At 30.0% G+C, this 22,976-nt stretch overlaps 2 protein-coding genes across 2 annotated transcripts; both read right to left on the bottom strand.

Annotated features, from left to right (window-relative positions):
* Positions 1-90: 90 nt before the first annotated feature.
* LOC126677351 (receptor protein kinase TMK1-like) lies at positions 91-4,024 on the bottom strand. Its single transcript, XM_050371917.2, has 2 exons — positions 1,333-4,024; positions 91-890 (listed from the first exon to the last, which is right to left on the bottom strand). The coding sequence occupies exons 1-2, from the start codon at positions 3,701-3,703 to the stop codon at positions 382-384; spliced, it is 2,880 nt and encodes a 959-aa protein (XP_050227874.1). The 5' UTR covers positions 3,704-4,024; the 3' UTR covers positions 91-381.
* Positions 4,025-19,125: 15,101 nt separating this feature from the next.
* On the bottom strand, positions 19,126-21,100 carry LOC126679090 (protein LEAD-SENSITIVE 1). The gene is made up of 3 exons (XM_050374032.2): positions 20,973-21,100; positions 20,822-20,895; positions 19,126-19,989 (listed from the first exon to the last, which is right to left on the bottom strand). The coding sequence occupies exons 1-3, from the start codon at positions 20,990-20,992 to the stop codon at positions 19,319-19,321; spliced, it is 765 nt and encodes a 254-aa protein (XP_050229989.1). The 5' UTR covers positions 20,993-21,100; the 3' UTR covers positions 19,126-19,318.
* Between the last annotated feature and the right edge of the window lie 1,876 nt (positions 21,101-22,976).

The following is a 22,976-nucleotide window of genomic DNA, read 5'->3' on the forward strand; positions in this document are numbered from 1 at the left end:
CTGCAAAGAATAAACATTACTGCACCTGAAATTTTCTTCAATACAATATTAAGCTAAATGCATACTGGAACTAAATGAAACGCGAAAACAAACCGGAAAGTGCCAGTTTCTAATAGAACTCATAGATAGGAATCAAGCAATAATCAGCAAGAAACTTGCATAATCATTATTGTCCTATATCTACACCACCAATAGGACATAATAAAGATAACAAAATTTAAAGCCTACACTGAGACCTTTTAAACACTTGAATGCAGATTCCGCCATAAGAATCATCGACAAGTACTGCATATTGACATTGAATACTTTGAAGAAAGAAGAAAGTCAAAACACAATTTATCTACAAACAATTCTTTGAATGAAGGGAATGGAAAACCTTTTTTATCGACCATCAACCGAAGTGAAAGACTCTGCGAATCCGGCTGGCCTTGCCGGGATACTACCCTTGCTGTCTTCTAAGTCCACATAACTGAAGTCTTTTCCTTCTGCTTCTTGCCAGCCCTTCACCATCTGGTTAAGGGGAAGGCTATAATCAATGCCGCAATATTCTTCTATTTCATCACTTAAAGGTTTCCATTTCTCGACGAGTGGGCCTAGTACATTCACAGCATGGCTCATATCTGGCCTTTGATTAGGCTCTCTTGCTGTGCAATGTCCTGCCAGTTCAGCAATTGTGTAAATACTATCTAATGTTTCCTCCTTCGCGTCGAGAGTAGGGTCGATGGCAGCCCTGAGTTTCTGTTTATCTGATCTTATATGCCAGAACCATGCTGCCAAATATTGAGTTTCCTCGGGTCTGTCCTCGTCAAGTGCCACCAACCCAGTCAGTAGCTCCATTAACACCACTCCAAAACTGAAGACATCAGCCTTGGTTGTGATTTTCCCGGTCACTGAACAATTGGAATTAGAAAGTCAGTATCTTTAGAATAACATCATGGCTCAAAGAGAACATCAGAAGTTAAAAATTATAATACAGTGGCATAACAGAATTTAAAACAATTAGACTTCCAATATTGGCATGACTCAACCAATTGAATTTAGAAAAACTTTGAATCCAGCAGCAGCGATTCAGTTGCATCAAACTGATTCATAAGTTAAAAAACAATCACAAATGATTTACTTTTCCACTAAAATCGTGAATTAATCAGAACTATCACGAACCTGTAAACTTATAAAATCATAAATTAGATTCTAAAAAACCAAAATGCATAAAGGATTTCATAGGAAAAAGTAAGCAAGAAAAAAGAGAAAACCTTTCATATATTTTATATAACTTCAGCAGCTACTATAGTGGTAGCAGCAAATTCAGAGAATGCAGAACAGGATGCTTACCAGCATATTCAGGTGCCAAGTATCCAAAAGTACCAGCAAGTCTGGTCACCACAGATCTCTCACCATCAGGAGCGAGTTTCACTAATCCAAAATCTGAAACTTTTGCTTTGAAATTATCATCGAGCAATATATTTGACGATTTAAGATCTCTGTGTATGAAACTTCTGTGAGCTAGATTATGAAGATATTCCACTCCTCTAGCAACATCCAAGGCAATATTGAGCCTTCTCTTCCACGAAAGAGGCTCCAATTCGAAGGTCTTCCAGTGGAATAGATGCCTACTGAGGGCTCCTTGAGGCATATACTCATAAACAAGAATTCTCTCATTGCCTTCAACTGAATAGCCAAGAAGCGATACTAAATGACGATGCCTCACCGTTGAAAGAACGGCAATCTCAGCCTGGAATTCATCCAAGGCTTTGTTGGTAATCACACCAGCTTCCATTCTTTTTACAGCTATTTTTGTTCCATCATCTAATTCTCCTTTGTAAACCACTCCAAAGCCACCACGGCCAAGCTCATTCTCTGGTGCAAAATTTTTCGTAACATTTCGAAGAACTTGAACAGATATGACCAGGTTTCCTGCTTCAATGACATGAGACTCCCCAGTACTACTACCAACAGAATCACTTACTGTTCTTGTAGTACTGCTTCCATTAGTTTGATTAGCAACAACAATTTTAATGTCATTCGGATCAGATGGATCTCTAGGATGAATCACTAGAGAACTTGGAGCCTGGTAGGTATCTTTTCTCTTCTTACAAAAATAAATAGATACAGGAATTATCAACATAGCAACAACTGCAATACTTGCAAGAGGAGCTACAATTGCAACTAAAGTAGATCTCCTAGGGCTTTTCTCCATAATTGATTCTACCGACGAGTCGCCATGAGAAGAACCGGCACCTTTCGTTTGTGACGATGACGGATTATTTGGTGAATCTGTATTCCTAGATGATGGATTACTATCAGGAGATGGAGCTGTCTTATCACCAGTTAACACAGGATTCCCATCAATAACAACATTCACAGTACTTGAAAATTTTGGTAATGGAGGCAGAATATTATTGTCACTAATATCCAAAGTTTTCAAAAAAGCTAAACTAGTCCAATTTGTAGGAATCACACCAGTAAGATTGTTACCTCCAAGTCTAATCTGATGAAGTGAACCTAAATTTGCAACCGAAGGACTCAAGATACCGCTAAGATTCTGATTCGACAAAGCAATTGAATAAACCTTATTTGACTCACATGTGACCCCTATCCATGATGAACATGGGTCATTACCAATCCATGAAGAAACAAGCCTTGCAGGATAACTTAATCCATCAAGAAACTCTATAAGTGCCATAACTTCTGGGGCACAAGAAACTCCTACAGTGGTTAAACAAAAGGGATTTGAAGCACATAATACTTTAGTAGCTTTAAACTTTGGAATTGGACCCATCAACTGATTATTGTTCAAATCTAAATGCTGTAATGGTAAATTTTCCAAGCTATCAGGAACTAATCCAACCAATTTATTACCATTAAGATTGAGATCTTTCAACTGAGTCAAATTACCAATACCCTCTGGAATTTTACCTGTGAACTGATTCCCATGAAGCCATAGAACAGTTGCTGACTCCATTGTTGCCACCAAATCAATGGTACCAGTCAAGCCACCACCTTTCTGGTTATTCAGCCATAGATTCTGCAAAGACATGCCTCCTTTAAAAGTAGGTGGAATTTCACCAGACAAACTATTACCAGAGAGTCTCAAATTCTGCAAAGATACCAAATTCCCAAGAAAATCAGGCAATGGACCAACCAAATTACAAGACATACAAGAAAGATTAGTCAACTGAGAAGAATCCTGCAAATCCTTAGGGAATGTCCACCCAGTAGTGGCATTAATAGGGTTATCATCCAATGCCAAAACTTGCAGATTGGTCAAACCACTAAAGAAATCAAATGGTATAGAATCAAACTGATTATAATCCAAATAAGCAAACTGTAAATTAGACAATCCTTTAAAAGATGGTAAAGCACCAGTGAACTGATTCCTCTGTAATCCTAAATTCTCAAGCATGGTAAGGTGGTTTAAATTCTGAGGCAAAGGACCTTTCAAGTTCATATTCTGAACTTGAATCTGAGTAACCCTTGAGTTAACACAATGAACATGCTTCCATAACTGCCCACATGGATCATCATCACCATTATCTGGCCACTCTAAGAGCTCTGAATTCTTTAACCCGTCTCTGAATTCTTTGAGAATTGCCAAGTCATTGGGATCTGTATCACTGTAAACCACAACCAGTAGATAAAGCAGTAAAATTTCTGCTAAAACTAGCTGCTTTTTCATGGTGGTTACGGATCTACAGAGCTGCATTTTTCTTCATCAAGAACACCACTTTAACTCCATTTTAAGCTTTTTTCCAATACCCAGTTCGAATCTTTGATCAAAAACACAAAAACAACTCAAATTCTTACACAGTAATCAGTTTATAGAGTGTGAAGTATGAGAATTTCAGTGACCAACAATGGCTAACAGTGCTGGAAATGATAAGAAAACACAGCAAAGTTAAGATTATTTAAGGAAATTGTAAGAGAAATTGAAGATTAAGAGATGAAAAATGGGTAATGAAGAACATAAAATGTATTTTTGTGAAAAGTAGATTGCCACACATTACACTTGACATGGCTACTTTTTCTACAAGTAGCAGACACAATCAATACAGTACTATAAAAGGGTATTCTTGTCTTTTGGAAGGCCGTTATGGATATTTTTTATTTACTTTTTTTGCAAAGAATAATTAGGGTATGTTTAAGGTGGAGAGACCAAATAGTTGTAAGTTAATTGTCGATTATGAATTTTATAGTATCTCTCGTTTAGTTTCCTTTTAAGTAAATTGATTTTTTTGGTATGTATTATGGCAATGTTAATTATGGATTAGCCTCACCCAAACTTAATTGTTACTATTATTTTTTTTTATAAGGATGTAAGTATATTGATATGATGTTATAATTCAAAGTAGAGTCGACCCTCTGATAATTAATATATATGATAAATTAAAAATTTATTAATTATTAAAATTATTAATTTATTGAATTTATATAAAAAAATTATAAAAGATATTTTAAAGCATCTACATTAATAGACCTAATATTAATATTATATTATAAAAAACTAACTAAATACACTTTACAATCACTCAATTTAAAAAAAAAAAATTTATATTCAATTTAAAAAATATCAATTGATATCAAACTAAAAAAATAATTATTAAGAAGTTGTATTCATAAAATAAAATAATTTTTAATATTTTTTATATTAGAGATACTTTACTTACTTTAATTTGTTTATCTGATAATTTCTTTTAAAATTTCTCAAAAAAAATAAAAAAAGTCATAATTTGATGATATTTTAACTTCCACTTTATGAATTAAGGTTAGTATTATCTCAAATAAATCATCAATTGTTATATATTTCTTTAAAAAATCTCTATAATAATTAATATTCATGTAGAATATATTTTAAATTTTATTAATTATTAAATAATAGAATTATTAATTATCCGACGTGGAACGAAGTCAGTTCTCTCAATTTTTTATTAATTATTAGAATTATTAATTTATAGAATATTAACTATTAGAGGGTCGACAGTATTGTAGATCAAAACTATAAAACAATTATGGCATCGTTTGGATTGATGGATTCTAAACGATGGATTCTAAACAATTTATGGATTTGGACAAAATTTATCGTTTGCCTAGAAAAAAAATTAATAGAATTCATGGATTTATAAATTCCCTCATTTTCTACAATCCATGATTTTTGAGGGTTTTCCCACCTATTAGATTGAAAAGTCCAAATCCACCATTGATTTTATATTCAATCCAAACGATGGAATTTTAAAATCTATATGAATTTTAAAAACCTCAATCCAAACGGTGCCTATAAAACAACTAAAACCTTATACCTGGTTTACCAACTGAAAGTTGAAATGAAATAACAATAAAATTTACAAATACAAATTTTATAAGGGTGATTGTAGACGGGAAGAATTCAAGTGTTAAGGACTCCTGATACCAATTACACTCTCATGACTTTTATTAACCGTTTATTATGATGTTAATATATTTCAAACAACAATATTAAAAATTTAGATATATAAGAATTTAAATTTAAAATTTGAACAAAGTTGAAAAGTCTTGAATTATCAAAAATTTACACAAATCAACTTCAAAACTAACAAAAACACTCTAAAATACACAAAATTTTCCAAAATTAAAGCTATTTATTCAAAAAAAAACAAAGAACATGTTTAAATAAACGAGATAAGAGACAATAATTTTCGGCTAAAAGGCGAATTTCACCATCTCCGATCTCGAAACTAATGAAAATTTTCTCCCTCCCTCCCTCCTTTCTTAAATTTCATTGTTATTCATATATATCCTTTTTTCGTCACATTTTAATTATATTTTTATTAAAAAAATTCAAAAATATGTAGCATTCCAATTGAAAATTTCCACATATATTATATTTTTAAGTACACTTTTATCTTTCTATTTATTTTATATTTAAAATGAATTTTTAATAAAATATGAAGTATTTAATATAATAATAAAACTGTAGTCTATCAAGTGAATTTTTTAAATGTTGTGTAGAAATATTTTGACAAATAGGACAGCAAGAGTAGATATTATTAGTCTAATAATAAAAGGCCAAAATTTTCCAATTTTTTAAAATTTTATTAAAACTTTTTAACAATTGTAATCTTTCTCAATTAATCAATTCGTTGTAAATTTAGAGATTATTTATATAATATCATACTTTTCAAATTAAATTTCACAAATTTTGGCCAAGTTTTTATAATTTCTATCGATAGCCTTATTTGCTAATTTAATTTCAAAAATGATACTTCTCAATTAGAGTTTTTTTCTTTTCTCTCATTTTCTCTTATTTTTATCAAATTATCTTTTCTCTATTTCTCTGTGTCTCTATTTCTCTCTTCTCAATTTTGTTTTTCTTCTCCACTTCTCAAATATGTCATTTTTCTTTTTTCTTTTTAATTCACAACCACAACGTGACTCTGTTTTTTTCTGGTTGCTTCATCATTGTCATTCTTTCGGTGGATTTATCATTGTCTTTTTTTTTTCGATGATTCTATCGTCGTCGTCTTTTCTCCTGTGATTTTTTCATCATCGTCTTTTTTTAATAGTTTTATCGTCGCCGATCTTTTTCGCTTTTTTAAATTTTTTGTGATTAATAGATTTTTTTTGTGATTTTTAAAAAATTTATACACAAATTATTATAAATCTATTTATCTCTTGTTAATATAATTATTCTATTGTTAATATAATTATTATATTGTTCATATAATTGTTCTTTTGTTTTAATACTACTGATTTCGTACACAATGAACTAATTTGTATTTTTGTGGTATTTTTGCTACTGATTTTATACACTTTAATGGTGTTTTTTCTCCTGATTTCATATATAACGAATTAATTTATGTTTTTATGGTGTTTTTATACTGAAAAAAATCGTACAAATACACTATTAATATACTATAAAAACATCATAGAAAAAACACTATAGTAAAATAAAAAAACATAAAACATAAAAAAGTAAAATTAAAATTATAAAACATGTATCTCAGGTAAAAAAAAATAGATATGATATATAAATAAGTTAAAAAAACATGTCAAGATAATTATGTTTTAAAAAGAGGCACTTTAAAAAATTTCTTCAAAATCTATTCAATTTTTTAAAATTGGTATAATTAATTTTAATTATAATAATTATTTTACTTATATTATTAAATTACAAAGCCATCCACCATCTAAATGCATTATTTCAATTATTGGGAGAGGGAAGTTTATATGAGAAATTGAACTTATAGAGTGATGTTTGCAATTAGACCAATAAAGCTATAGCTCATTTGATTAATGCATTTTTATTAAATAGTGACCAAAATGAACAATAATATACATATCAAGAATTATTAGCTATTGTTGTTATTAAAATTACAATTGATTTAAATAATTGACAAAAATAATTTAATTTAAAATATTTAAAAAACTATTTAATTAATTTTTAAAAATTGAAATATTTAAAGTGAAAATCAGTCAATTTATTATGGATGAAAAGCTTTTATAATTTTTATAATATATTAATAGCATGAAAATGAAACAAAAATAATAAATTAAAGGAATAATTTTATTTATTGAATTCAACATTCTTAAGTCTTTAATTGGGCATGAATGTTAATATATAAAACCGTGGAATAACTAATAAAATATTTCTTTATAAATAATTATATTTATAATGGACATGCAAAAAAAAGTAGGAATTACCCATTTTCAGTTTCCTAAACTATATATATTTTGTTTATTTAGTCCTTAAATTCTTTTATTCTTATCTGTTTTTTCAACTAAGCGAAAACGCATTTAAGTCCTTAAATGATGAAAATGATGTTGTTTTGTTATTTTTAAAAATGCAAATTGATACCCTAAACAGTGTCGTTTTTGGCACTTAAGGACTGGAAAATAATTTTTTACTAAGTTAAAGTATTAGATAAAAATAAAAAATAATTTAAAAACTATATAATTAAAATAGATATAGTTTAAGGATCACAAAATGGACTTATCCAAAAAAAAAAAGTATACGTTAATAAAATTTAGTTTAAATGGTTAAAATCTTCTAATACATTTTGGAGATTTCTGCTTTGACCATTAGTTATGTTATATTATATGTAACCACTAACTAGATTCTTTCTGGCAAAAAAAAAAAAAACTTAATAAAATATCAATTAAAATGTGAAATCGTATGAACTATGAAGTTTCCTTTTTCTGTAAATTAGAATGTGGAAGGGAATGATAGCACGTGGCATACTATTACTAACTTTGAAAGTTGTGCACTGAATTGCTATCTCACTACATAACTGCACCACTTCTGCTCTTTTCATTTTTTTTTTATTATTTTAATTTAATTAATTCTATGAATAGTCTCCGGCGAGTTGAATATGTTTAGTTAATAATCTGAAAAATTGCCGATTTTTTTTATCGATAACACCACACAATTTTATTTTATTTTATATCTTAACTTTTAATAAAAATTTAAATTAAAAAAATAAATAATTTTACTATTGTAAAGATATAAAAATTTAAAACAATTAAATATAAAATTATATCATACATTTTTTATTTGGACAAATTCAAATAAATCATTTAAGTTAAAAATAAAAACAAAATAAGTTATAAATAAAAGAGTTCAATTTAAAAATTTAGAATGTCAACTGCAAATCAAAAATAAAAAATAGGATAAAATTGACCGTTTTACAAGGTCAGGGTGCTATCGAAAAAAATATATAAGTAGTTTTTCAGTTTATTAGCCAATATGTTTTATATGAGGCAAATTAAATATATTATATTTTATAAATAGAATTTTCTAAATGTATTATTGTTTGACCGGATTGGAAGATGACTGATGGACTCAAAATCTAACGAAATTCAAAAAATACTGGACTCAAAATACGACGCAGTTTAGGAGACGGTGGAATCAAAACATGACGCAGCCTAGAATTTGGTTAAAAAACTGAATGGGCTCATATATGAAAAGTTCCAATTTAATAAAAGTTATGTTTATTTTTAATTTGTATTTATTTATTTTAAGAGATTGAATCTCACTTGAATTAACACTCTTAATTAGGGTTTATTTCCTAAAAACAGCAAGACTTATTGTATTATTTAGGGTTGATTTCAATAAAATATCAAACGTTTGCAGTTTTTGCTAATTATATTCATCCTTCCAGAAGTCGCTAGTTTAGCCTATTTTATAATATGTGAAACATTTTCTTTATAATAATAAAATTATTTTAGTTTTTTTAATTTATGGTGCAACTAAAAATTAAAAATTCAAAATTGGGTAAATTGAAAAAATTATAATATCAGGGTGGAATTGAAAATCAAAACAAAAATCAGGATTTTTTCAGTCTATTAGACAAAAAAAGTGATTGAACATTTTTATTTTTTATTTTCGTCTATGAAAAATATATAGCATATATATAATATATAAATATTAAAAATGTTTCGCTGATATATTTTAAAAATAAAATATATAATGTGAATTTTAAAAATATAAAATGAAATATGAAGAATATAAAAGTGAATAAAGATTTAAAATTATAGTTTAATTGTTTTTGAGTTTGACGGACCTTTAAATTATTATATATTTTGTTTCAAGAAAAAAATGATAAGATATTAGATTGTCGATAGGGGTGTGCATTCAGTATTTTGGTTTGGTTGGAAAGTGAAAACATCAAAAGAATCAGTTTTTTAAAGATTTGAGAAACGGTTAGAATTTTGACAAAAAAAATCGGTTCGGTTATATTCGATTTTTGAATTTACCGAAGGAGCAAAATAATACAATTTTTTTTAGAATTTTACTCATTAATAATAAAAAAAATTAAAAATTAAAAATAAAAATTAAAAAATCAAATCTAAGTTAAATTGTAATGTTTTAGACATTATAGCACTTAAATATAAAAAAATTCATGTCATGTTAAAAAAAATATAAACTTTAAATATATTGATTTTTTAGTTTTTGATTTTATAAAATCTAAAACCAAACCAAACCGTAATATATAAAAAGATTATAATTTTAAACTGAACTGGCTATTTTCAATTCAGGTAAATGTGGAACTAATTTGAATGGTTAAGAAATCCTGAATACATCAAGAGGTTGTGCGTTCAATCACATCTCCGTAATTATTAAATTAACAATTGAGATGCGAAAAATCGATTATTATTTTTGATTAAAAAGAAAATTTAATTCGGTTTTTGGTTCGGTTTGGTTTTCTTACACCCTTAATCGTCGATAGTGGTTGCGGTAGAAAGGTCAAGCTTATGATATTGGGCTTTAAAAGCAAGGGACAAAAATGGGGTCTCATATCTTATGTTAAGCTTTTTGTTGTATTGTGCAATGAAAAAGATGATAGAGAGCATAAAATCCAAAGAGTCAAAAAGATGATTGAGAGCATAAAATCCATTATCGCCATTTAGATTTATACTACTAATTTAAATATGGTAGTTGCTATGATAATGGTGTATGCCTTAATTTAATTTGTCTTGTTTCCTAACTAAAAACTATTTAGTCGGTGGCGCTATATTTTTCTTTACTGACATATTTTAGAGAATATATTTTTAATAATAGGTTAACGTAATAAAAAATTCACCAACTGTATACATTCTGTCATTTTAATTGCTCCATTTAAAATTATCATTTTTATAAACAAATTAATACCAATTTTTTTTAATTCTATATCGTTTAAAAATCCGGCGAAAATTACTAAATTGCCAACCGGATAATGACATGTCATAAATAACCAAATAGTAACACATCATCAATTTTCACCGGATCGTCAAATGCTATATGAATTTGAAAAAAAATGATAGTTGATGTATGAAAATTTTTAACGGCGTGATTAAAATGACAAAATGTGTAAAGTTGGCCAATTTTTATGACATTACTACCCCTTTCAATATTTAATTTGAAGAATAAAAAAATTTATTTTAATTATTTTTTTGAGATAAAATATAAAAATGATCCTAGTATTTATTCAAAACTCATCTAGCCTCTTTAGAGTTTTCAAATTTCAATTAGGGCCTTCATATTTTTTCCGTTAATAAAAGAGACACATGATATGAATATCCATATTCGTTAAGTTGTCTAATGTGACACTTTTTTTTACGTCATAACACTCCGGTGTGATATGCTTTTAATAAAAAGGTATAAAAACGACCATGATGTTTACATTGATTTTCACAGTCACTTATTATTTTTTGAATTTTAATTACAACCTTAATATTTTTCGAATTGGATGTCTCCATTATAAATATAACATGACATCATTTAAAGATGGATTAATATCGTAAAAATTCACTAACTTTATACGTTTTCTCATTTTAATCACGCGGTTTAAATTTTCTCATTTTCATGCACGAACTATCACTTTTTCTCAAATTCATGCATGGTGCTGAGGTGTCACGGCTCCATTGGTGTAATGCGCTGAGGTGGATGTCATTTGTTTCAATCAATCATGTTACTCCTCCGTCCATTTTTAGTGTTAGTCAATTAAATGAAACGATCAAATTTTTAAAACTAAATTTCACTTTACGCCTTAAATTTATATTGTTGATGTTTAAATAAAAAATTTATTATCATGAGATTTAGTGAGTTAATGGGTTTAATTTAATTTTTTATTTTAATATTTTAATTTTAAAGTATATATATTTTAATTTTTTTAGTTTTAAAAACTAAATGAAGTAAAATAAATTAAAAAATTAAAAATAAATTTCTAAAAAAATAAAAAAATAAAAGAAGTAAAAATTAAATAAATAAAATTTATAAAAATATTTAATTTTATAAATTTATAGTTTTTATTTATATTTATATTAAAAATAAGCTCAGTAATTAAAATGATATTAATTTTTTAGTTAGAATAATTTGATTTAGTTGACTAATACAAAATATGGATAGAAAGAGTAAATTATTATGAAAATAAAAATTATATAGTTTAATTTTCAAATATAAAAAATCAAAATATAAGTTGTAACATAAAGAAAATTTTATAATCATTTGCATTATTCAAAGGCTAAAATGCACTAAAAATCAGCAACTTTCGCGTATTTTTAGTATTTAACATAATCTTTTAATTTTGGCAGAAAAATACATGAACTTTTAAAATTTTGCAATCAAAGACATCAGCATCGTTTTGGATGTAAAATAACACTATTTTTCAAAGAAAAACACACGTGTTCTTAATTGCAAAAAATTGGAAAATTCATATTAAATATGCCAAAATTTAAAAATTATGTTAAATATCAGAAACACGCGAAAATTGGTAATTTTTGGTGCATTTAAGCCTTATTTAAATTTGAGGCCCCCCTCCTTCCCCTAATATATTTTTGTTGGTCCATTGCCGTTTTTTTTTTTGATATAAGAAGGCACAAGCCTAGAAACACTTAAGCAATAATGCTTCTATTATATAAGAAACACCTCTAAGATCATGTTGGATCCAAGTAGCCAGACTCGTCGGAAGTCCATTGCCGTTATTGAAAAGGAATGAACATACTATTATTTCATGCCAATATCTTCACATGCTTACTTTAATAATAATACTAATATATTATAATTGAAATTTAAAATATTAAGTTCATTTAATTTTATGTTTATTGAAATAAAAAATAATAATATTATACATTGTTTTGAGAATAAAATCATAGGACTTCTATATTCTTTATACGGCGACGAGCCCATGAGTTTATACCATGTGTATTTGTAAGCTTCTTGGTGTTGGTGACTGAAATGTATATTTGCACATGGTTTAATTACCTTCCATTTCTTTGTCTACACATGCGATCATTTTCAGAGAAGAATTCAAAGATGCTTGTCAGGTACTCAATGAAGCAGCGTACTCCTATCATGAATTCCAGTAGGCAACTAATGTGGAAAGGTTACCTGCTGCTCCTAACCCAGAAGCTCTTCCAAGCTGTTGGCAGCCTCCTCCTCCTCTTGCTACCAAAATAAACTTTGATGGTGCGTTTATCGCAGCTAGCAGGACCGGTTCAGGAGCTTGTGTAGCTAGGGACTCTGCAGGCAAGATTCTGAGCTCCTACGCGTTCTACGTCCAACATGCTGCCACTCCATCTTTGATAGAAGCTTTAGCTTTACGGGCGAGTATTAATTTGGCAATGAGACTAAGGCTGCAGAATACAATTTTTGAAGGTGACGCCTAAGGTATCATTGAGATCATAAAGTATGGTTCAAATTTAGATAGAAATTGTGATGTTATATTGAATGATTACAGGAAACTGTGTGAGAATTTGTAAGGCTATTCCTTTTCTTTTTTAGAAGAAATTGTAATTGCGTAGTACATAGAGTTGCCAAAAAAGCCCTTAGAAATAGAGAATTTTGTAACAACCCGCTAGCACAAATGGTGTGGCTAGACTCGAAATTTTTATAAGTCGTTTATCTCATTAATGAAGGTTTAGTATCTTCCAAAAAAAAAACTGATTTGTGGACCTTGTGGTATTATTCTTTTGACAAAATTTGTGGTACTTTAGCACTTAGCCATTAAGCTAAGCTCAGTTGTACATATGAAATTTGGGGCTCAATTTCAACATTCACATGATGTGATTGTCTAATTTTAAAATAATTAATATAATAGTAATTAATTTCCTTTAATTTTGCTAACAATTGGTATAATTTAACTCTATTTCTAACAAAAAAAATTATTTATGTAAATATTTTTTAATTCATTATTAAAACATTAAAAAATTAAAATGAAATTGTACAATTAATAAAAATATTGTTATTTTTAACATATATTAAAACTACTAAACATTAAATCTTTTTATTGAATTTATATAAAAAAATTAAAACTATTAAGGGTTAATATTAAAAAAATCATGAACTTTACACGTTTTCTCATTTTAATCACGCGGTTTAAATTTTCTCATTTTCACGCACGAACTATCACTTTTTCTCAAATTCATACATGGTGCTGAGGTGTCACTCATTCATTGGTGTAAAATGACCTCCACCTCAGCGAATTACACCAATGGAGCCGTGACACCTCAGCACCGTGCATGAATTTGAGAAAAAATGGTAATTCGTGCATGAAAATGAGAAAATTTAAACTGCGTGATTAAAATTAAAAAAAAACGTATACAGTTGGTGAATTTTTATGACATTAACTCAACTATTAGATAAGAATTTTATTTTTTTCTTTATTTAACAGTTTTCATATGATCATTCTCCTTGTAATTTGTCAAAATCCACATTAAAATTGATCATATCATGCAATTGTAAATGAACTCTTGTGTTTTTTTATTGGATTATTGGGAAATGCTAAAACCGAGAAGATCAATTAGTTCTACACATCCTAGAGATGGAAACTCCAATAATATCATCATGAGGCAACTTCGAAGATAGGCAGTCCTAGAGCGAGCGAGAAGTCATAATTAGCCATCCAATCCGCACACTGATTATCTTCTTTATACGTATGGCGAATAACAATGTTCCAATTCCTGTTCAGAATAGTCATAATAGCGCTGAAAAGGGACATATTCATGTTGAAATGATGAACATTCTTCAGATGGGCATCAACGACGAGCTTGCTATCCATGTTAAGGATGAAACTACGATATCCTTTATTCCAAGCTATCTTAAGACCATCAAGGGCGCCCCAAAGTTCAACTTGAGCACAAAGCATCTACAATTGTGTCTCCAAATCCAAAAAAAATCACCATCTTTGTTGCGGGCTAGGCCACCAGAGGAGGCATTGTTGTTCGGAGACCGAACTGCACCATCCGAGTTAATCTTGATCCAGTTCGAAGGAGGCGGAGACCAACCTACGAGGCAAGAATTTTGAGGAACAACAGCTAGTGTCGAAAGAAGAACGAAGCGATGGGCCTGAATCGTATAGCTCACCATGGACCGAATCAAGTAAATGATTTCATCAGAGTTACAATATTCTGCTATGAAAATGATGTTGTTACGCTGATTCAAAAGACACCAACAGGTAGTGTTGAAGAGGTCATTCCAATTATGCTGTTGCAAGTCGTTTTTCCCCCCATATTGTCTTCCACTTGCTGTCCTCCTCGCTCCAATAATGATTATCATGCAAATTATAAATATAGCTAACAGAAGAAATTGATGGAGCTGGTCAAACCCCAATAAAACCAATCTTCACCAGGATCTGCAGAGGGGGTGATAATAGCAAATATTTTAATTATATAACTGCATGCCTAACTTTTATATATTTATAAAATGAATGAAAATACAAAATAGCATACACTTTATTTTCTTTTTGTTCGAAATTGATAAGCAATAAGAATATGTTTTAAATAATTTAGTTTATTAAGACATAATATTTTTTTGTTTACAATAATGATGAATTTTTGTTTTAACTGAGTTTTTAAATTTTTTGTTCTAGCATTGTTGTAGTTTTTTTTTTTGGAGATAATAGATAGATTGATGAGTAAAGTTATACATGAAGCTTATAAAGTATTGAAAGTCTTATACAAACCACCATTAAAACTTTCAAAACTTTAAACAACAAACAAATAAGAAAAGAAAATCATAAGAATTCAAGTAACAAATAATCGAAAAATGAAAGGAAAACTAGTCTTTGATCCGCTAAAGCGTTGCCTCCATTTTTTGATTTGAGGCCCTCAACTAGGGAGGAGCGGGACTTCATTTTTCTTTTTTCCGATTGAACCGTGAAACCGTTCGATTTTATATGTTCCTACTTTACAAGTTTGCACTTCAACAAGAATCAACAAAATAGATCTAGTATTTTCTTCTTTATCCACATCAAAACTTCTTGAATCATAAAAAGTTTGAATATGAGCTCCAACAAACACCATAGATCTTTAAGATGACCCAAAAAAATCCGACATGCAACAAGAAAAAACCATCCTAAAAATATTATTCAATCCTAAGAAACTTTAAAAGAAAAGATTTATTGAACAAAATAAGTAGATAAGTAAGAAAATAAAGAAAAATAAATGGAGGAGGTAGTTATCCGGTCAAGAGGCCGAAAAACTACCTCCTCAAACCTAAGGTTTTAAAGAGTGGTTTTTATTTGCTACTAGCATTGTTGTAGTTGAATTTTTATAAATTAGATCAATTCAAACAGAACTTAAAAGTCATTTATTATTATTTCATGAATTTAGGTATGATAAATTATTTCTTCCTTAATTGTTTTACATTGTATATAATTAAAATTTTCATTTAAAGGGCGTTTTAGTTAAAAGAAACTATAATATTCGGAAAAATCAAAATAATTTTTAAAATTTATGAAAAAATAATAATTCTGATTTAAATTCTTAGAAATAGTAACAATTTTTTTTTTCCTCTCAAAAAAAATATTAACAATTAATCCTGAAAAAATTTCTAATTGATTGTTTGGTAAAATGATTATTGGAGAGACAAAATAATGGGCAGGATGAGAAAGAATGTGGAAATATGGGAACATGGGTCTTATGATTTGCACAAGTTTGCATGTGCATTTGGAATTCTGGAGGCCCAATTTTTCATTATTTTTGAAGTTTCCAGACAAAAATAATTCCAATTACTGTCTAGCCAAACACATACTCTTTACTCTCATTTTTTTTGTTTTCATATTGTCAATAAAACATACATCCTCTGATTTTCATGTCTTTTCTTGTCCTTCCTTGCTTAATTATTAGTACGATTTCCCCTTTTTTGGCCGCATAATTAGTTTAACCTGCACATTCAAAAGAGAAAAATAGTTGGTAAATCACTTAGGCTCAGTCTGTATTATTTCTACCAATATACCATCAATAATAATAAGAAATGGACTCATGATTCGCGCTAACACAAAAATAAGTTTAATGTTTCAACAAATTTCGATCTTTTAGCCCCTTACAATTTCATCCTAACGCTATATGTGGATTAAATTGTTAAAATAACAAAGTAGTACAATATTAATAATAATAGTATAAAAAATTATATGGTGAAAATATTTTTTAAAAATTAGAGATACAATTTGTAGTTAAAAAAATTACTCTGATTTCATATAAAATTACTTTGAGATAAAAGAGAGTTAGAGATGACCTGACTTATGTAAAATCAAAATATTAGTATAAAAACAATAATGTTTTTCTTTTGATTAAAAAATAATAAATTTTCAAAATATAGAAAAAGTAGTAATTTGATCTGATCTTAATGAGTTGGGCTGGGCTTTAATTACACCGTCTCTTCTCAAAGTTAAGTGGAATAGGCTCATGGAGGTCCATGGAGAAAGGTTTGAACCCAGTTTAATTGGGCTAACATCAAAGCCCGTATGAAGTCTCCCATTCACTGACCCAATAGTCTACATTTTCGTCGATCAAGTATTCAAAACCCAACTAAAAAAATAAACGAAATATCAAAAACATCTAAATTAACAAAACCGGATCATTTTTATTTCGAATTTGTCAAAATCGGGTCAAAAAATTTTCTATACTGACGTCGCACGGAGGGTGAATTTTATAAATAATCATAATTAAACCCCTGAATTAGAATTTCTCTCTGTACACAAAAAGAACAATCAGCTGAACCTTAATCTGATAATTTAATTCACAATCACCACGGTTTGTTCTATAATTCAATCTCGTTTAATTGCTTATATTTTGATATGGCGTATGCTGATTTCTAAAACATTCCATTTGTTGTGCTATAATTGATGTTTTACGTAAAAAAAAAAATCCGAGTATTGAAGCTTGATATAACGTTGTTTAAGCCTAGTTCAGCTGTGCATTTATAGATTAAATGGCAAACTTTGTCTAATTGGAGTCAGCTTGATAGAGGCTCTGTCAATGCCGAAGCTCTTTTTTACCTTTATGGTAATTGGAGTAGGAAAAAAATGTTAATGAAAAAAAATGCTAATTATGAAACGATCTGCCAGTAATGCCATGATAGTATTTATTGCTGTAATTATTATCAGAAACTTTTGATGTGTTTGATATATCTATTAGGATTTTTGTGGTTATGGTGATCTTGATGTCTTTGTTAACTGTTTCTGCAGTATTTACGTAGCCCATATCTTGTTTTGTGATTGCAGTTGCTTGAAAATTTGCTTCGTTTATGATATAGTATCAGTTATTTGTGTCCTGGTAAATAAATCAGTGATTATTGACACTTTAGCTTATTGATATTTCTTTTCTATTGTGTTAATAGCTTGGCCATGCATGAGGAATCAGCATCTAGGCGCAAGGTGGACGATGATGTTCAGGAAGGAGCTGTTCCTGCATATCTGATTGACCGTGAAAATACAACACGAATGAAAGTTAATTCACGGAGTCTGTTTGTGTCATACACAGTGAATGTGGATATTCTTGTATCTCTTATTGTGTGAATTTCAGGTGAATGTCAGCGAATTAGGTCTAGTTACACCGGCTGACAAAGTTGTATGGGTAAGTCCGTTCCCGATTTCTCACTCTACCTTCCTCCATTATGTTATCCTACCCGATTTCTCACTCTACCTTCCTCCATTATGTTATCCTTTGCTTTCTTGTAACACCTCTATCTATTTCTTGATTCAGGGAAGTACGCTCAAGTAACAAATAATCTCGAAAATAATGGCTGTATAAATGGAGTTCTTCTGGTGTAGGAGACGAATAGCACTGAAGATATGAATCAACGCGAATGAGTGTAATTTCACCGTCTGCTCCATCTCAATAGTGCAGTAGTTTCTAACGTGAAAGATATATCCTTGTACAAATATATGTCAGTTTTGTCAACTAGTATTTGTAGACATCAGCCAGGCGGCTTTGAGTAAAGAGCTCGTTGGTAAAAGAGGATCTTTTTTATCAGTGTAAAACAGGCATAGTGTTAAATATTTTATAATTTTTCTAAAATAAGCCTCCTCTCCAAAACTAAAATATAACTGTTCTATAACTATTCTAATCCACCACTTTTTTTTTATGGAAGTGAACATTCACATATCCAGTGTGTAGGTATGAAAATTTTAAACTATAGATTTCACATCGACCAAATGTCCGTACATCCATGACCCCTAATGTTAGGATCGAAATTATAGTTGGATGTTAATGATATTTTTGGTATAAACATCACAATAAAAAACATAAAACGTCCCCTTACGATCCAACATAAACTCAGAACTTAATATTAGTGTCATAAATGTACCTTCACCCTTTCACAAACATGAAAGTAGAGTACCACCTGCACTTCGGCGGGAGGAACATTTATAGTCTTACAACACTACACAGTTAATATATTTGCGAATCATACTTCATAATAAATTCGAATATAGTCCGAAGCAGGTAAAGTTACAACAGAAGCCATTTTAAAGCAGCAGCAACTTACATGCTTGCTTGAAATCATTTTAGTCCAAACCAAACCAACAACGACCGAGAACAAAGGTCAGTTTCAATTAGTTAGTTTAATATAGTTATTAAGAATCAAAAACTACCTCGTCTCTTGGATTGGCGCACCTAATGCTGCAACGGCCTGACCCGCCAATCTTCTTGTCATATTCTCCACTGAGACCTTCACCACATCCTTCCTCATGCCAATATCCGTAGCATATCTGCTAACGCAATAAACTCCTACAGCTGTTGCCGCCATTCCATACACATTGGTGGTGAGGAGACGCAATGGTGTGGATAGAACAGCTGCAAGAGGCCCCCCGATAATAGATGCTGCTTGGCCGCTCTGACCCATTGTTCCCTGATCAATAACAAGTAGCTCGGTTTTGCAATAAATCGCAAAATCTTCACAATTGTTCTTAAACAAATTGTAACATCCAAAACCATTCTCAAGAAGATATTTTGCCCGATGTACAACAATATCATCCGAATCTGCAGGAGAAAGTGTACAGGTTCCGCCACGTGCCTTTGCAAGAAAGAGAGCAGGGTTGACATCATACTCGAAGCGATATAATATACCGCCAGCAAGGAAGCAGTTAAGGCATGAGAGAACAACTCCATGCCCATCTTCCTGCATAGTGCATTCGGGGCAAGTCACATGAGATTTAGCTGGTGTTGAGCTAACTAAGAGGACATCCAGCACTGTTCCTGTTCCTACTTCTTGACCGCGTCTGGTAAAGTGAACCACTTTATCATCCCCAATATAAATTCCTAATAAAAGAAAGGAAATAATCAAATAGGGAATAAAAAATTAAATGCAAACAAAATTAATAAATGTTGAACTTCGTATACTTAAGGAAATATAAAATTAGGCACATTCTGGGGGAAGACAATTTAAATTTAAATTAGGAAATTAAAAAAAATTCCGATTTCAGGAATACAGGCATCGACAAGAAAATAACCTCCATTTATCTGCCTCTTAGCATTACAGAAGTATGGTGCATTTACACAAACGGATAACACTTCACTATTACCGTTACATAAGATCAAACCCAATAAGCAACAAGGCAAAAGTTTAGAGTGAAATTCTTTATCGCAAAACTGACCAGTTATTCCCATGACTCAAACATTGTTCCAGACAATTTAACTTAAAAACATGCCGAGTAGGACATGAAACCGAAACAACAATTATGATAGTTGATAGTCATGAGAAAACGAACACAGCGAATACATATTCTGAATGGCAAGGGTAACAACAATGCTCCTATCTAAGAGATGTAGGCAAAATCACTAATCCGTTCAAAAGTTGACTAATTTATTAAAAAAATTCAAATGAAAACGCTATGACATAATGTAAAGACAGAATCATTAACAGCATATCATATTTCATAATGAAACTAGACAACACTTAGAAATCTTATAAAATACAAATATTACAAAGGATTGGAAAAACAATTGAAAATCAAGAAAACTCAAAAGAAGTAAACTTTACTAAATTATCCATTGCAATTGTTTTCAAGTGCATAAAAACCCATGATCACAATTTATTTCATTTGATCCCTCAAACCCACAAAAAGATGACAATTGGGTACATCAAAAATACCGTGATGAGCATAAACATAAGCAGCCCTCCATGAGTAAATATGATCTCCTGGTTTCAAGCTCTCCCTTTTAATCCTGTAACCAATCAAAAACTAATTAATTGAAAAAAAGTACAATTGGGTATAAATCTAAAGAATTGAAAAGAAAATTACCGATTAGAAAATAGCCCCATGATGCCCTTTCTCTCTTTCTTGTTGATTTATCTTCTGATTTTGAAATTTGGGATTACAAGCAATTCAATTTCTAGGGTTTATAATGAAATAGAGCGAATACGATACCGTAAAAAGCTGATATCTTTTTTTTGTTTCCCTCTTTTGGTTTGAAATGACGATATTACCCTTAACTTAGTTGTTAAGGAACCGATCGAAATCAACTCGAAACCGGACACCCACTGGTCTGGAAGACTGGAACTGGATGGCGGAGGGGTTTGGACCGGCTTTGTTTAATTGTTTTTAATCGAACCCGGTGGCTTCGGATCTAAAACCGAAATTTAGAAAACAATAGTCAAATGTCTATCTACTCCCCCCCAATATGTAGCACGGAAATGGAAACGGGAAACGGAAACGATACGAAACGGACACGGGGAAACAAATTTTTTTCAAAATGAAGGACACGAAACGTGGGGGAAACGTGCAAATAACAAAAATATAGGGATATATTTATAAAAACATTATCTAAATATTTATGATAAATATATAAAATAATTCATTTTAATATACTAAATATTTAAAATTGTATAACTATATAAAAAAATATAATATAATTCAACACAAATAAGTATATTTGATGTATTGTGGGTAATGCGAATGTAAAATTTATGAGTAACTAGTTAGATTTTTTTATTTGTGGGTAATAATTTTAATTTTTTTACAAATTTTTAATTTTTATTATTTACGGAAACGGCCCGAAACGTTTCGTACAGGTGTCCAAGAGTTTCCGGTTTCCGAAACGTTTCCGAAACGGAAAACACAACTTTATCGAAGTTTCCGTGCTTCTTAGCCCTATTCATTGTGTTTTAAAAAAATAAATTAACTGGATTAAAATTAAATGCACATTTGATAAAGAAAATTAATTATTCATGGCATTCATAATATTTTCCAATTTAGTAAATTAGACTCAATCTTTCTTATGAATAATACTCAATTAATTTAATTTTATTATTTGTTATGTTTTGCTTTTTATAATTAAAAATCGAAAGCGTTTGTGGAAAAAATAGAATTCACGATCTTGATAGAATACTGCACAGTGTTTATATTATTTGAACGATAACTAGTTCGTACTTATTTAAAAAATTAAACTCAATTAATTTTATTTTATTTTACCAACGAGCTGTTAGCTCAAATGGTATAAGCGCCGGACAGCAAACTGTCAAGGTCGTGGGTTCATTTTCTCCCACAAACGCTCTCCCTCCACAATTATCAAAAAACATTTAGTTTTTTTTTTATGTTTGACAAGATAATTCTTTTTTCTTTTAAAAATAGTAGTTAAAGATAGAATAAAGTAAATTTACAAGTGACAAAGATAGGAAACCTTAACGGATGTGGCTAGATCATGAGCTACAGTATTAATACGACAACTTGAATTATACACGAAGTGAACCGAGAACAGAGGCGCCGAATATCATGAAAGATACAGCAAGTGTGATAATCTAACACCGCAGATGAATTAACAACATGTGAAACCTGCAGCCGTCACCCTAAAAATAACATTATTCCAAAAGCATGAAGCAGTTCAATTCATCGATTCTCGTTAAGCCAAAACTTGAATATTCATGGATCCCAAATATGCTTAAAATAAGCGTGAAAACGAGATATGATAAATCCGGAAAAGTCTCTAGCAACCGCTGCAACAAAACTGCATTTATTAACTGAAGAAGTCGAAGCATCGTAATTAATCTTAAGAAATCCCACAAGTGGTCTTATCCACTCAAATTATGCAGCCAACAAACTGGCATGTGAGTTCTTAATATCTATGTAAGATGGCAGGACTCATAATTCCAAAAGGCATCCACTGCCTCAATTGCAACACTACTAGAAAATACTGTTTTAGCGACGAATTTTAGTGACAGATCTAAAATCGCATAATTGCGACATGCTTAGCAACATAACTCAAAACTATTGTGTGAAAAAATGGGGCGGGATTGAGCCCGCCAACTT

This window comes from Mercurialis annua, linkage group LG4 (genome assembly GCF_937616625.2).
Source record: "Mercurialis annua linkage group LG4, ddMerAnnu1.2, whole genome shotgun sequence".
NCBI classification, from domain to species: domain Eukaryota; kingdom Viridiplantae; phylum Streptophyta; class Magnoliopsida; order Malpighiales; family Euphorbiaceae; genus Mercurialis; species Mercurialis annua.

Coding starts and splice junctions, on each gene's coding strand:
- LOC126677351 (XM_050371917.2), bottom strand. CDS start 3,703: ATGCAGCTCTGTAGATCCGTAACCACCATGAAAAAGCAGCTAGTTTTA. Junction 891..1,332: donor CTTGGCACCTGAATATGCTG/GTAAGCATCCTG, acceptor CCAATTGTTCAG/TGACCGGGAAAATCACAACC.
- LOC126679090 (XM_050374032.2), bottom strand. CDS start 20,992: ATGGGGCTATTTTCTAATCG. Junction 20,896..20,972: donor ATGGGGCTATTTTCTAATCG/GTAATTTTCTTT, acceptor GATTGGTTACAG/GATTAAAAGGGAGAGCTTGA. Junction 19,990..20,821: donor TTATGTTTATGCTCATCACG/GTATTTTTGATG, acceptor TTCTTTTATTAG/GAATTTATATTGGGGATGAT.